The sequence below is a fragment of the Symphalangus syndactylus genome, chromosome 6 (genome assembly GCF_028878055.3).
Source record: "Symphalangus syndactylus isolate Jambi chromosome 6, NHGRI_mSymSyn1-v2.1_pri, whole genome shotgun sequence".
Lineage (NCBI taxonomy): Eukaryota > Metazoa > Chordata > Mammalia > Primates > Hylobatidae > Symphalangus > Symphalangus syndactylus.
This window is the reverse complement of record NC_072428.2, coordinates 118669601-118683071: the sequence shown is the minus strand read 5'-3', so window position 1 is coordinate 118683071 and position 13471 is coordinate 118669601. Positions and strand designations below refer to the sequence as shown.

The following is a 13471-nucleotide window of genomic DNA, read 5'->3' as shown; positions in this document are numbered from 1 at the left end:
CAGTCTTCCCAGCCGCATTTCGGGACATGCGCATTAACAGCAACACGGCCTCCATGTGAATACGCCTGCGCTGTAAAGACAGGCCCGAATCAGGGGACTACGATTCCCAGAAGGCTGCGCGGCACCACGCCCTTCGCGGGCATTCATTCGTTCATTCGCTCGTTCCTTGGTTCATTCGTTCGTTCAACAAGCGCTTTGAACCTGACACTGTTAGACGCCGAGACCCCAGAGAAGAGACGAAGTTACTCATCTCAAGGGCAGGGTCTGGGTCTTTGTCGTGTATGTATGTAAGTAACTATGACACGTAGTTAACAAATAATACAGATTTGTTCAATTAAAGGAATGCAGAAATTAGTGATGATACTGCCTAGTGGGAAAGTCAAGGGAACAGGCGACCACAGAGCTGTGTGTTAATAGTTAGAATGTGAAAAGTATATGGAAGCACACATCCATGGTAACTAACCCATGGAGAGAGGGGGCGTCCAAAGAATCCTTCCCCAAGAAGCTTGCTTCAGATCTAAGCTGAGACCTGAAGGACCTGCAGGATGAAGGGGATAGAAGTGAGGACAAGACGGTGTTCTAGGCAGAGGAACAGCATGTGCAAAGGCGTACTGACTAGAGAGCGTAGGGCCGTCAAGGAAAGTTAAATAATTGGTAAGGCCGGGCATGGTGGCTCATGCCACGCCTGTAATCCCAGCACTTTGGGAGGCTGAGGCAGGTGGATCACCTGAGGTTAGGAGTTTGAGACCAGCCTAGCCAACATGGTGAAAACCCGTCTCTACTAAAAATACAAAAAATTAGCTGGGCGTGGTTGTGGGCGCCTGTAGTCCCAGCTACTCTACAGGCTGAGGCAGGATAATTGCTTGAACCCGGGAAGCAGAGGTTGCAGTGAGCCGAGATTGTGCCATTGCACTCCAGCCTGGGCGACAGGACAAGACTCTGTCTCAAAAAAACAAACAAAAATAGCCAGGCATGGTGGTGCACACTTATAGTTCCAGGTACTCGAGAGGCTGAGGCAGCAGGGCTTGCTCAGGAGTTCAAGGTTACAGTGAGCTATGGTCTGGGCACTGCACTTAAGCCTGAGCAGCAGAGCGAGACCCTGTCTAAAAAAAAAAAAAGGATCTGCAGGCCAGGTGCGGTGACTCACACCTGTAATCCCAGCACTTTGGGAGGCCGAGGCGGGTGGATCACCTAAGGTCAGGAGTTTGAGACCAGTCTGGCCAACATGGTAAAATCCCATCTCCACTAAAAATACAAAAAAAAAATTAGCCCAGTGAGGTGGTGTGTGCCTGTAGTCCCAGCTACTCGGGAGGCTGAGGCAGCACAATTGCTTGAACCCGGGCAAGGGAGGTTGTGGTGAGCTGAGATGGCGCCACTGCACTCCAGCCTGGATGACAGAGTGAGACTCTGTCTAAAAAAAAAAAAAGAAAAAGAAAAAAAGGATCTGGAAGTGATCCTGAGGACAGAGTTATCCTGAAGCTGCTGAGGGATTTCAAGTCACTCACTGTGACTGTGCTGTGTGCAAAGGCGAAACTGAGGGAAGAGAAACCAAATTGGGAGGCCATTGTGGGAGATAATGGTGGCCAGCACTCAGGTGGTGATAATAGGAAATGCAGAGAAGTAGGTAGAGCCAAGCGATATTTAGATATTTAGGACAAAACTGGTTTCAGAGTGGATGTGTTTGGGGAGTGAGGTAGAGAGAGAGACCTGGGTGACTTCCAGGTTTCTGGCCTGTGCAGCGCATGGATGGGAGTAACATTCCCAGGAAAGTGACCTCTGTGAGATGAGCAGGCTGAAGGGGAAGGAGCCACTCTTTCCTCCTCCCTTTTAACAAACCGGCACTCCTGGTGTCTGGCATGGGGTTTGTGAGTTTGGAGTGCTTGAGATGTGCATATGGTCTGGTCTGGCGATTGTATGTGTGATAAGCTTGGGATTCGGGCACACCTGGGTTTCAATCTGTGCCCCACTACTTTAAAGTATGGTTTCAGACTCATCACTGAAATTCCTAGGGCCTTGGTTTCTTCAGATGGTAGTAGCCCCACCTCATAGGGCTGTTATGAGGATTAATGAGGAAGGGCCTGTAAGGCTCAGCACCCAGGGCCACACTGTGGCTGGCTGGAAGCAGGCAGGCTGGAGGTCTGTGAGCTTATCAGCCACACACAGGTGGAGGCAGCCGAAGCTGAGGGGAAAATTAGGGGTGAGGGTGAGGGTGAGTGGGGCAGAGAGTGAGGAGGGGTGTTTGGGAGGGTGTGAGGGAAGAGGGAGGAAGCACAGAGGCTGGTGAGAGGTGAGAGAGGTGGGGAGGTCAGGGATTAGGAGTTGGGGCCTCATGAGTTTTTCTGCCAGGCCCACCACCATGTGCTGACATGCCCAGGTGGGTCTAGATTGCAGGATCAGTTGAATGAAAGGCTTCTTTTCCCTGCTGCAGCTACTCAGCTGCTCATTTATTCATTCATACCTATTCACTCACTCAGTCACACCCAAGGCCAGGGAGCTCTGTCTGGTAGGGAGCCGTGGATACATGGTGACAGCTCAGGGTCATAACTGCAGCTAGAGATGTGTCCCAGGGCAGTTTGGGAGCTGGGGGCACTGATCCAGGAGGGGTAGGGAGGGGTCCAGGAAAACTTCCTGTTGGCCAGGAAGATGAAGAGGGTGGGGAGGCAAGGGTGTTTCCGGGCAAGGGCCCAAATTATAGCATGGGTGCCCAGTTACCTAGAGGTGGTGAAGGGGGGTTGGAGGTGGAGGGTACAATGGAGAGTGGGCTTGCTGCCCGACTCATACAGCTAGGGAGGCTGCTGTCTGAACCTGGGGGGCCATGGAGACCTTGTCAGGAAGAGGAGACTTTACTCTGGAGCAGGAGGGAGTCACAGAGGGCCCTAAACCAGAGAGGGGCATATACTCTCTTTAAAGTGACCCCCCTCAAGCTGCAGCATGGAGGGGAGGTTGGAGGGAGCTGGCCAGGGCAGGGCTGGTGCAGGAGTTCAGGAGGGAGGCCCTGTGCAAGCTCAGTGCTGGAAAGGGGCATGAAACAGGCCAAGTTGATTCAGGAACTGACTGGGGGGAAGGTGCTGAGTCTGCAGGTGGTTCTGCCTGCCTGCTGGTTGAGGAATATTCCTGTTTGAGTCAGTGCTCACTGTTTTAAAGTCTTAATTTGAAAAACATCCTTGAGGTCAGGCTGAACTGAAACTGGCCTCCCAGGGGTCCTGGGGCAGTACCGTAGAACACAGTATCCACACCCTGTACTGTCCACGAACTCTCCCGCTGGGACCCCTTCCCACATCCCCGAGCCCCCACCCCCGGTTCTTTCAAGCACTCTGCCAACATCCCAGACCTCACTTCTGCCCCAGGACCTTTCCCTCGACCTGGGTCAATCTTCCAGGGGACAGCCAGGCCGCCTCTGCCTCCCCGGGCCCGGTTTTTCATGTGGCAGGCCAGAGGGCAGCCAGCCACACAGAGCACACCCGCAAGGAATAGCCAAGCCTCTGCGACAGCCGCACTTTATTTGGAGTTTTCCACCTAAGCAGCTCCCAGCTGAGCCGCCTGACATGTGCAAAAGTCCCCTAGAAAGCTGGGCCTCGCCGTGTGTAAAAAAGGCCCCCCATGGGGCAGAGCCGTGCAACCATTTTAAAAAAAGAGACAGAGAGAGAGAAATCCGGCCCCCTGGGGGCCTGGCTTGGGCGGAGTGCACATCGCTTGGGCCGGTCCATGTGCCAGGCCACTCCTGCTGGTTCAGGGGCTGTTTTCTTCTCTGATTGTGCTTTCCTTTCCAAGTCCTTAAAACTCTGGGGTTGTAGCCACCAGAGAGACCAGACCAAGTCCTCAGGGACAGGAGGGTATCTGGCCGGCAGTGCAGTTTGAGGGTGACCTCACACACAGACACCCACAACACAATGCTCCCCCACTGCTCAGCCCCGCCAGAAAACTCAGGGCTTCCCTGGCTTCACAGCCCACTTGTCAGCCCCTTGTGTCCCAGCCTCTGCCCTTGAGCCTGGCCCCAGTCTGCTCTCATGTCACATTCCCAGGGAGGGACACTGTCCTGACACAGACAAGGTCCTCCAACCCCAGGCACGGTGGGGTGGGGAGGCTGGGCCTTCACTTCTCCCCCAAGGCAGGTGTTTGTAGTGTCTGATTCTGTGCGTGTGTCTGGGTGTGGCACATTTGTGTGTGTGTGTGTGTGTGTGTGATGTGTGTTTGGCTGGAGGTGGGGGCTGAGGCTGGGGAGGCACTTTTGGGATTCAAGGGACCTTGACTTTGAAGGGGCTTCCAGGGACACTTTCGTCACCCCACTTGACGATGAGGATGTAGTCCCCTTTCTCCTTGACAGTGTAGGTGACATTGTACACCCGGTTCCCCATGTGCTTCACGTACACCTCCTCACAGGGGGTCTTGGGGCCGTGCACGCCCACCATCATCATGTTGGTGCCTGGAGAGGGAGGCAGAGGGACAGGCTCACACCAGGGAGTCCCCTACTGTGACCCACACCCTCCTCCCTGATGGCTTCTTGCTCGCACCCCGGGAGACGGCCTCCCCCCGCCACCTGCCTGCTTTGCTGCAGTCCACGGTGAAGGAGTTCTTCTGGCCCACGAAGGCCTGGGACAGCCCAGGGCCCCGAGTCACCACCTTGCTGGCATCCGAGGAGAACTTGGGGATGGAGCTGTAGCTGGAGCCCCGGCTTGAGGAGGACTTGGTCACAGTCTCCACCAGAACCGTGGATGTTTCGTGAAGGCTGTGGCCTCCGGACAGCCTCGGACCTGAGGGGCGGGTGGAGGGGGCACAAACCTGGTCAGAAGGGCTTCCTGTTCTTCCTCAGGCAGGGGACCCTCGGCCAGCACTGCCACCCTGTGGGACTCACTGCCTGCATTTGAGGCTCCCCCCCAAATTCCTCCAAGGGCCACTCTAGGAGCACAGCCCCATTCCCAGCCAGGGCCCTGAGCTCCAGCTCCAATTGGTGCTCCACCCCAGGGCTGGGGCCTCAAGATGCTGCGTCCCTCATCCTTGCAGGCTTTGTCTGGGAACTCAGGCTAACTCACAGGGTAAGAGTCTCTCTTTGCAAAGGAACACCCACCCAACTCATCCTACAGACAGCCTCAAGACGGGAGCTTGCTCAATACTGACTGTGTCTTCTTGGAGCCGAGGAATATGGGAAGCCAGGAGGGAAGAAAGTGACGCTAGAGCCTGAGGAGCCAGCACAGGCCAGAGCTGAAGGAGTGAGGGGCCGCGATGGAGAGGAAGAATGGGAAGTTTACACAATCCTGCCCAACTCCATAGAATGTGTGCTGTGTAGAGCCCACCCCACCTCTAGCCCTGGTAAACTGACCATGATGTCTGGGGGCAGACTGTGGCCTGGATGTGCATGGCCACCGGAGCCCTCCAGGCTGGGCTGGGCTGCAGGCTGGGTGGACCTCCCCTAAACCAGCACTCACCAGTGACCTTGGCCTTGAAGGGGCTGCCCACGATGTGCTGGGGGCCACCGTACTTGATGGCAATGAGGTAGTTGCCAGGGGCCATGGGAGTGTAAGTGACCACATGGCCCTCAGGACACTCCCGACAGTCCAGCTGCACCTTGGAGGGGCCATCAATGGTGACAGACAAGGCCCCCGAGCCGGCATTCAGGGTGTTCACGATGAACTCTGATGACACACCTGGCGGCCAGAGGTAGCAAGGCTGAGGGCAGGAAGGGCTTGTGGCCCAAGAGGGGCTGGGCCCCAGCTCCCTGGACAGCCTCTGTGAGGACTCCTGGCTTAGGAAGCAGGGCCCCTGCCTCTGGAGCAAAGCAGCACCAGACTAGTGGCCAAGCACCCCCAGAAGTCACCTGTTCCCCAGCTCCAGGCACTCACCAGTAGTGCCTCCCTCGAGCCCAGGACCGTAGGCTGACACCAAGCCTGGGTCCCCAGCCTGGCTCTGCTCCCCAACGCGGATCTTGAAGGGACTTCCAGGGATGTGGGCACCGTTGAACTTGACATCGATGGAGTGGACGCCATTCTCGTGGGGGATGAAGCGGATGGTGTGCTTGTCTGTGGATTAAGGGTTGGTGGCTTAGCCTCCATCCTTCCCCTCCCCAGAAGGCCCCAGCCCGGAAGGGGGTTGGCAGGGGCAGGGCCAGCTCACCACTGTCCAGCTCAGAGACGTAGCACTCCTCCACAGCCCCCGAGGGTGTGTGCACCCGGGCATCAATCACGCCCCGGGCGCCGTTCAGCTGCACCGCAAAGGACGCTGGCTGGTTCACCTTGAGCCCCGTCTCCTGCAAAGGCCACAGAGGATGCTCAGACTCCTGGGAGGCCGGGGCTGGAGCAGTCTTCTCTGAAGCCCCACACAGTGCTCACTGTAAGCCCAGCCCAAAGGCTGCCGCCACCCCACGCCCATCCTGGCCCCTGCCTGCCAGCCCAGCCTGGGAGCAGGAGGAGCCAGCGTCCGGTATGCAACCCTATGCATGCACCTGCTATCCTAGCTGTGCTTGGTGTGTGGGAGATGACAGACAATGTGCCCTGTCCTGGCTGAGGAAGGAAGGGCCCCACTCTGTGTGAAGCAGGCTGAGGGCGGAGGGCAAGCGCCTGATGGGCTGTGTGGGCTGGGGGAGCCAGAGAGCTCTGAGGTAGGAAGCTGAGTTTCGCTGGCCTGGCCTGGGAGAACTTCCTGGAGAAGGTAGACCAACAGGGAGGACCAGAAGAAGCACAGAAGGGCTCTGGGGGAGGGATTGGAGCCTGCATCGGGGAGCCCAGTTCAGGAGTGGGAGGAGGAGATGCACAAGGACTCTGGATGGGCTAATGTGACCACCCTGAGGGGCAGCCAGGAGGTGCGTGGGAGAAGGAGCTGGGGTGAAGCCCGTTCTCTGCACCTTATGCAGAAGCTCCTTTACAGTGTGTCCCCTGGACACCTGGCCCCCTGGTTTGCATGTTTCAGTGTGACTTGCTGAGAGCCTTCCTTGCACATGTCCGCTATGACAGAATGAAAGGAACACACCACATCTCTAGAAGTCAGCACCAAGAGAAAGCAAGCCAGGCCCCCAGCGGCCTGGAGAGGATGCAGCCCAGGCTCTGCAGGCCATAGGCATTCCCTTTAGAGGAGCCTCTCACACCCTCTCTGCAAACTGGTTTACTCTTAGTTTGTATAGATTTTATACTCTCATTCTTATAAATGTTGTCATCTAGCATTCTTAGAACAGAAGGTGGAACAAACTGTAACAAGAAATGGCAGGTGGCAGTAGGACAGGCAGACACACCCTGAGAAAGGCAGAACGAGGCGTGGCATGCCTGAGTGCAAGGGTGAGCCCACAGGGTCGGAGCCCACCATCCCCAAGGGCCCTGCCTTGTGCCTTATGAGAAGGGACTTCTAACTGGCCCTTCCATGGTCACTGCTAAATCCCTGGCCCCATGGACCTGCTGTCTTCAACTCCTGCCCATCTCTCAGATAGCAGAAACCCTCCACCCCCACCCTGGGCACAAACCTGGAGGCTGGTGACAGTGAGACGGCGAGCGTCATCCGAGAGGGAGGCCACGGGCACCACAAAGGGGCTGTCTGGGATGTGCTCATCATTGAACTTGATGGAGACCTCATAATCACCTGGGGAGAGAGACCAGTCAGCACAGGTTCCGGGATGGAGGTTGGCAGGTCGGGAGCCTCCCCACCCTGGCCTTATCCCAGGAAAGGCTCCGTGGTCAACGCTCAGATCTGGAGACAGACACATGTTTCTGAGGGTGTGGGGTAGAGGAAGATGGTGCAGAGGAAGAGCAGGGGGCCCCGGGGAGGGGAGTTCTGTGGCCCCAAGCATCTCCTGCCTGGACAGTGAGCAGAAACCCAGTCTGGAAGGTCAGGCAGGCCCAGCCCCACTGCCAGTGGTTCCTGACCCCACGCCCACCTGGTTCCTGGACGACATAGGAGACGCCGCAGGAGCCATCTTTGCGATCCTCAAATGCAATCTCCGCCTTGCTAGGACCCTCCACAGCAATGGACAGGCCCCCAGCGCCGGCCTCCCGGGTCCAGATGCTGAACTCGGCTGGGGACAGGCAAGGTAGGGGACTTCAACATCATCGCCCCTCACACTGGCTGCCCTGACTTCATCCCCACTCCTGACCACCTGCCCCTTACCTGGCACACCGGCCACACCTCGCTCCAGCCCTGTGCCTCCAGCCCGCACCTTGTGGGCACCGCCTTCACCCAGCGGCCCCACAGTGAACTGAAAGGGGCTGCCGGGCACGTGCTGGCCACGGTACTTGACAGCGACCGTGTGGGGCCCCATCTCCTGGGGCACAAAGCGCACGCTGTAGGCACTGTCCTCGCCCTCGACGATCTCCGCGGCTTCCATCTTGCCCGATGGGCTGGTCACCTGTGCAGTCATGTCCTGAGAGCTGGCCTCACCTGCAGGGTTTGGGGGATGTCAGGGTAACACTGGGATTCCTCCTAGCCCTGGCCCTTCCCTCCCCTGTCAGTTAAACCTCCTCCTCTGCTCAGACCCACCCTGGCCTTCGGGGCCAGTCTGCCAGCATCAAGCCTGGTCTGCAGCACCCTCCCATCCCGCCGTGAGGACCCGGCCGGCCCCGTGTAAGGTGCTCACCCTCCTGCTGCCGGGTGATGCTGCCGAAGGAGCCCAGGCGCTCCCGGCCCAGGAAGTCCCCAAACACAGCAGGGAAGGGGTCCCCGCCGACCTGGGTGGACTCCTCCACCCGCACTTCACGCTTTGTCTCCCCGCCCCGCGTCTTGCTGATCTCCGTGCGCTCCGTGCGGGTGTAGGTGTGGCTGCTGCGCGTGAAGGTGCGCGTCAGGCGCTCCTGGGCAGACACCATCTGGAACCAGTTTCCTGTGTGGTCAAGGGAGCCAGGGTGAGGGAGGGAAGCGAGGGGTGAGGAAGCAGGGTGGAGGCCCGACAGGTGGGCTCTGGCCCGGGCCAGCCCTCTCCCACCACCCGCCCCACCCAGGCTCCTCCAGGCTTCTACCTGGGATCTTGAGGTTGAGGTCACAGGTGCTGCCGATGGTGGCGATGGAAGGCGCCTGTCTCCGCCGGGTGATGCTCTCCTTCATGCGGCCCTCGCCGGTCACCTTCACAGTGAAGGGGCTTCCTGAAGTGGGGACAAAGGGTGGGTCAGGAACCTCAGACCCCCAGCCTCCTGGCCTCCCTGTCTCTCACCACCCGACCTCTGCCCAGAGCCTTACCAGGCACGTGCTTGTCAGCAAACTTGATGTTGATGATGTAGGTGCCGGGCTCGGTGGGGCAGTAGGTGACTTTGCATGTCCCGTCCTCCATGTCCTCACAGTTGATGTCCACCTTGCTTGGGCCTTCAATACTCAGCCCCAAGCCCCCATAACCTGGGGGAAAGCAAGGAACACATCTCCCTCAGTCCTAGGCTGGCCAAGCCACAATGCTTTCCTCTCCCCAGACTGCAGGCTCCACCCAGAATGGGCACCGATGTGTGTAGTGACCACTAACAAAAATGGCTCAGTGGGAGGAGAGGAGGGCACCACGGGACAGGCAGTCTGGAAAATTCCCTAAGGTAAGCCTCTTGGATTCCGGTGAGCGAGGGAGGGACAGAAACTCAGGACAGCTGAGCTTTCTCTGAAAAGGGAGAGAACTGATGCGGGGCCATTCACTTTCCCGCAAGGGGCCCCAGAATGCGAATCCCGACAGAGACTGGTCAGGAAGTTTCAGGGAGGAGAGTGCGGCCAAGGGGATGCTGGGCAGGACAGAAGGACAAGTGCCTGTGGGAGGCACCTGCTGGAATGGGGGGTCTCTAGGGGCAGGAGGTACCTGCATTGCGAGTGTCCACGATGAACTCTGCCACCTGGAATGTGTGTCCCTCGGAAAGGCCCTTGCCCCAGACCCGCACCTTGCTGGCGTCCCCGATCTCAGATGGCCCCACCAGGATCTTGAAGGGGCTGTTGGTGACGTGCTTGCCACTCTTGCGCACACTCACCACATGCTCCCCGACCTCCTTGGGGGTGAAGGAGATCCCTGTGGAAAGTGGGTGTTAGGCAGAGCATCCTGTGGGCCCCCACCCCTGAGGTGCCCGTGAGGCCCCACGCTCACCGATGTGCCGGTTGGGCAGGCGCTTCAGCAGGCAGGGCTCCTCATTGCCCGAGGGGGCACGAATGCTGGCGGTCAGCTGGCTCAGATCACTCTCAGTGATCTTCAGTGACACGTCCGTGGAGGTGCCCACGTTCAGCTGTGAGGTCCTCATGGAGTCATCGCCTGGTGGGGGAGTTGGGGCATCAGGCTGCTGTGACTCCAGGCAGGCCCTGCCCTCACAAGGCTCAGGAACCCTCCTGGGCAGAGCCTGCTGGACTCAACAGACATGGGGGGCCACTCCCAGGCGTACGGAGGCCCAAGGCCTGGACAGTGCAGTCTGCACTCACATGTGAGCTGCCAGAGACTAAGAGGGGCCTGTACCCCAGTTCCACTTTGGCTGCCTCAGTCCTTGTGGGCTAAATCCCTAAAGAAAGCCTCCTGCATTTTAACCCTGAGTCACATGATGTCGTGATAACAAAACACTAGACTGGACCGCACAGACCCCTTCCTCGCTGTGTGGCTGTAATCATGTTGCTTGGCCTCTCTGGGACAGGGGTTCCTTATCTATCAAAAGGATTATCTGTGCCCTAACTTAGGAGTGACTTCAGGCTGGGTGCAGTTCCTCATGCTTGTAATCCCAGCACTTTGGGAGGCCAAGGCAGGTGGATCACAAGGTCAGGAGATCAAGACCATCCTAGCTAACACAGTGAAACCCTGTCTCTACTAAAAATACAAAAAAATAGCCAGGCATGGTGGCGGGTGCCTGTAGTCCCAGCTACTTGGGAGGCTGAGGCAGGAGAATGGCGTGAACCCGGGAGGCGAAGGTTGCAGTGAGCAGAGATCGCGCCACTGCACTCCAGCCTGGGTGACAGAGCAAGACTCTGTCTCAAAAACAAAAACAAAAACAAAACAAGTGACTTCAAAAACTAAACGAGGCACAAGGAGTGGCTGACTGCTTCTTAGCTGCCGTGGAGAACACAGTGTTTTTACATTTATCAAAATATGACCCCTCACACCTCGAAGGGCCTCTGCCCTAACGTCACAAGTGACTTGAAAAGGCTGGGCTTGCACATCCGTGCACTGTATGTGGTGTGTGTGTGTCATGGGCTGCACATGCCCATATACCCGCCTCACCTGTGATCTTGGCTGTGAAGGGGCTCCCCGGGATGTGCTTGTCATCGAAGCGCACGATGATGCTGTAGTCTCCAGGCGCGGTCGGCAGGTAGGACACGGTGCAGGTGCCATCCTTGTTGTCTTTACAGGTGATCTCTGCCTTGGATGGGCCCTCCACGGCCAGTGACAGACCCCCTGTAGGTGGAAGTGTGGCCAAGATCAGAGGTCCTGCCCTCACCCCTGCCCCTGGCAAGTCCCCACCCCAGCCCCCGGCCTGCAGGTCCCTCACCTTCTCCAGCATCTTTGGTGACAATAGTGAAGGTGGCTGGCTTGTTGACCATGCCATGGCTCAGGCCTGGCCCATAGGCACTGACATGGCGGCTGTTGATGGCATCCACATAGAACTGCAAGGGGCTCCCTGGGTGTACCGAGAAAAAGGGGGCTGGGTCAGCATCAGAGATTGTCTGAGCCCACCTTGGCCCCAGCACCTTCCAGCAGCCTCCCTGCCAACCCCCTCCATCTGGGCCATAGGGACCCGGCTGGTGGAGGTCTGCTTCCCACCAGGATATAAGCCTCCCTGGGGCCTCGCCTGATGTCTGCACACAGCAGGTGCTCAATAAATATTTGTTGAAAGAAGGAAGGCAGGACTTAAGCTGCGGCCTGCTCCTCTCACCCAAGCCCAGCCCAGCCCAGCCCCCAACTCACCAGGGATGTGGTTGCCATCATACTTGATCCCCATCTGGTGCAGGCCTTTCTCGGTGGGTGCGTACCTCACTGTGATGGTGCCGTCCTTGTTATCGGTGATGTTGGGCCGCGCCGTCTTCCCCGAGGGCATCCGCACCTCTCCTGCAGGGCAGACACAGTTATGTGGAGACCCTGGTTTCCCCCACTGCAACCTCCCTGCTGTCCCAGGCCTGGTCCTGAGTGCTTCTGCTGCCACCCGAGAGGCCAGGCACCAGGAGACAGCCTGTGGCAGTGGCCTGAGCCCTGAACTGGGGACAGATGGCTTGCACCTGAGTTCTGGCTCTGCCCAACTTGCTGTGTGACCCTGGGTAGAGCTCACTTCCTCTCTCTCGGCCTTGGTTTTCATCATTAAGACACAGGGCTGGGCCTGGAAGAGGGTTTCTCCCCTCAGCCCTCATGCCTGGGGGCTGCAGGGCAGTACCTGTGAGCTCCCCTTTCTGCACCGCGAAGGGGATGACCAGGTTGAAGGGCCTCAGCATGGACTCCATTGGCTCCACAGGCACCACTGGCTCCTCTGTGGCCTGCGGCAGGTGAGAGGGAACAGTCAGTGACTGGGGAAGGCCCAGCAGTTTGGCCCATGCCATGACTGAAGCTGGAGAGTGAGGAAAGAACAAGGTAGTTAATGGTGAAACCAGCGTGGCAGGAGAGGTGCGTCAGCTGCAAGAGAAGGAGTGCTGTGCCCAAGTGGGGTTCCATCTGCCCAGCCTGACTCCTGCCTGCTCCCCAGGAGGCCCCCAGACCATGTCCCTGCCCTGGCTGCAGAGGAGTAGAGAGAAGAAATGAAGGAAGGAGAGGAGGAGAAGGAGGACATCGCCTGGTGGGAGGCGCAGTACCCAGTGTGTGGGGCGGGCGCCGGGCCGGGGAGGAGCGTAGGGCTGGCGCAGCTGTGGCACTTCAGAGGGCTCCTCCTCGTGTGGCAGGGGGTCACACGCCTGGGGAGGCAAGGCACGGGGGCACAGGGTGTGGCAGCCTCACAGGCCTAGGGGCTGACTCAGAGAATGGCCCAGGAACCTGAAATGCTGGGTGATATCTTGGGTGTTCATCCTCCTGCAGGGCAGCCTCTGGGGAGATGGAGCTGAGGATGGTGGAGAACACAGCGGGTTCCTCCAGAGAGAGCTGACAGCACTGGGCAGGGGGCAGGGCCATGCTCTCCTCCCACTTCGGGGGGCTGTGGGGAATGTTAAGGCTCCATCCTGGAGCACTCTGGCCCCAGGAGCCCTCAGAGAAGTGGGATTCCTTGGGGACAGTTATCTGGGATCCCTGCTGCTGCTAAAAGGGCCCAGCCCCCCTCCCCAGCCATCTAGTCTTGCTGTGGCTGCAGAACTTACCAGCACGTGGAAGGGGCTGTTGGGGATGTGCTCGCCCCCGAAGCGGATGGTGATGACGTACTTGCCCGGCTCGGGCGCTGTGTAGTAGATGTCAAAGGTACCGTCGTGGTTCTCAACCACATCCACATCGAGCTCTGCCCCATCCGGCGTGGACACTGTGCATGTCACCTTTCCCTCGCCGGCTGCCTTGGCATCCACCGTGATCACCGTCTCCTGCCCAATCTGGATTCGGGGGCCCAGGCAGGCACCTGCCATGCGGGAGATCCTGCTCAGGGAGCTGGAGGGCTGG

General features: G+C 58.5%; 1 protein-coding gene and 1 long non-coding RNA gene across 8 annotated transcripts in view; one reads left to right on the top strand and one right to left on the bottom strand.

The window, feature by feature from the left end:
* Nucleotides 1–3481: 3481 nt before the first annotated feature.
* FLNC (filamin C) overlaps nucleotides 3482–13471 on the bottom strand; it is a 28847-nt gene continuing 18857 nt past the window's right edge. For 2 of the 7 annotated variants that reach the window (XM_055283935.2, XM_063641598.1), the window contains exons 30-48: nucleotides 13183–13430; nucleotides 12688–12786; nucleotides 12276–12375; nucleotides 11816–11956; nucleotides 11400–11528; nucleotides 11132–11305; nucleotides 10019–10180; nucleotides 9740–9943; nucleotides 9148–9300; nucleotides 8931–9053; nucleotides 8552–8794; nucleotides 8086–8355; nucleotides 7856–7993; nucleotides 7445–7560; nucleotides 6109–6241; nucleotides 5838–6014; nucleotides 5424–5642; nucleotides 4542–4751; nucleotides 3482–4423 (exon numbers count right to left, since the gene is read on the bottom strand). In XM_055283935.2, the coding sequence (XP_055139910.1) occupies nucleotides 4236–4423; nucleotides 4542–4751; nucleotides 5424–5642; nucleotides 5838–6014; nucleotides 6109–6241; nucleotides 7445–7560; nucleotides 7856–7993; nucleotides 8086–8355; nucleotides 8552–8794; nucleotides 8931–9053; nucleotides 9148–9300; nucleotides 9740–9943; nucleotides 10019–10180; nucleotides 11132–11305; nucleotides 11400–11528; nucleotides 11816–11956; nucleotides 12276–12375; nucleotides 12688–12786; nucleotides 13183–13430 (3227 nt within the window). In that variant the 3' untranslated portion in view covers nucleotides 3482–4235. Of the gene's footprint in view, nucleotides 4424–4537; nucleotides 4752–5423; nucleotides 5643–5837; nucleotides 6015–6108; nucleotides 6242–7444; nucleotides 7561–7855; nucleotides 7994–8085; nucleotides 8356–8551; nucleotides 8795–8930; nucleotides 9054–9147; nucleotides 9301–9739; nucleotides 9944–10018; nucleotides 10181–11131; nucleotides 11306–11399; nucleotides 11529–11815; nucleotides 11957–12275; nucleotides 12406–12687; nucleotides 12787–13170; nucleotides 13431–13471 lie in introns of all 7 variants that reach the window. The other 5 variants (XM_063641599.1, XM_063641600.1, XM_055283936.2 and 2 more) reach the window with 5 other exon arrangements.
* On the top strand, nucleotides 7931–12685 carry LOC134736917 (uncharacterized). Its single transcript, XR_010121406.1, has 4 exons — nucleotides 7931–8008; nucleotides 9372–9485; nucleotides 11260–11335; nucleotides 12354–12685. It is a non-coding gene; the product is annotated as an uncharacterized lncRNA (long non-coding RNA).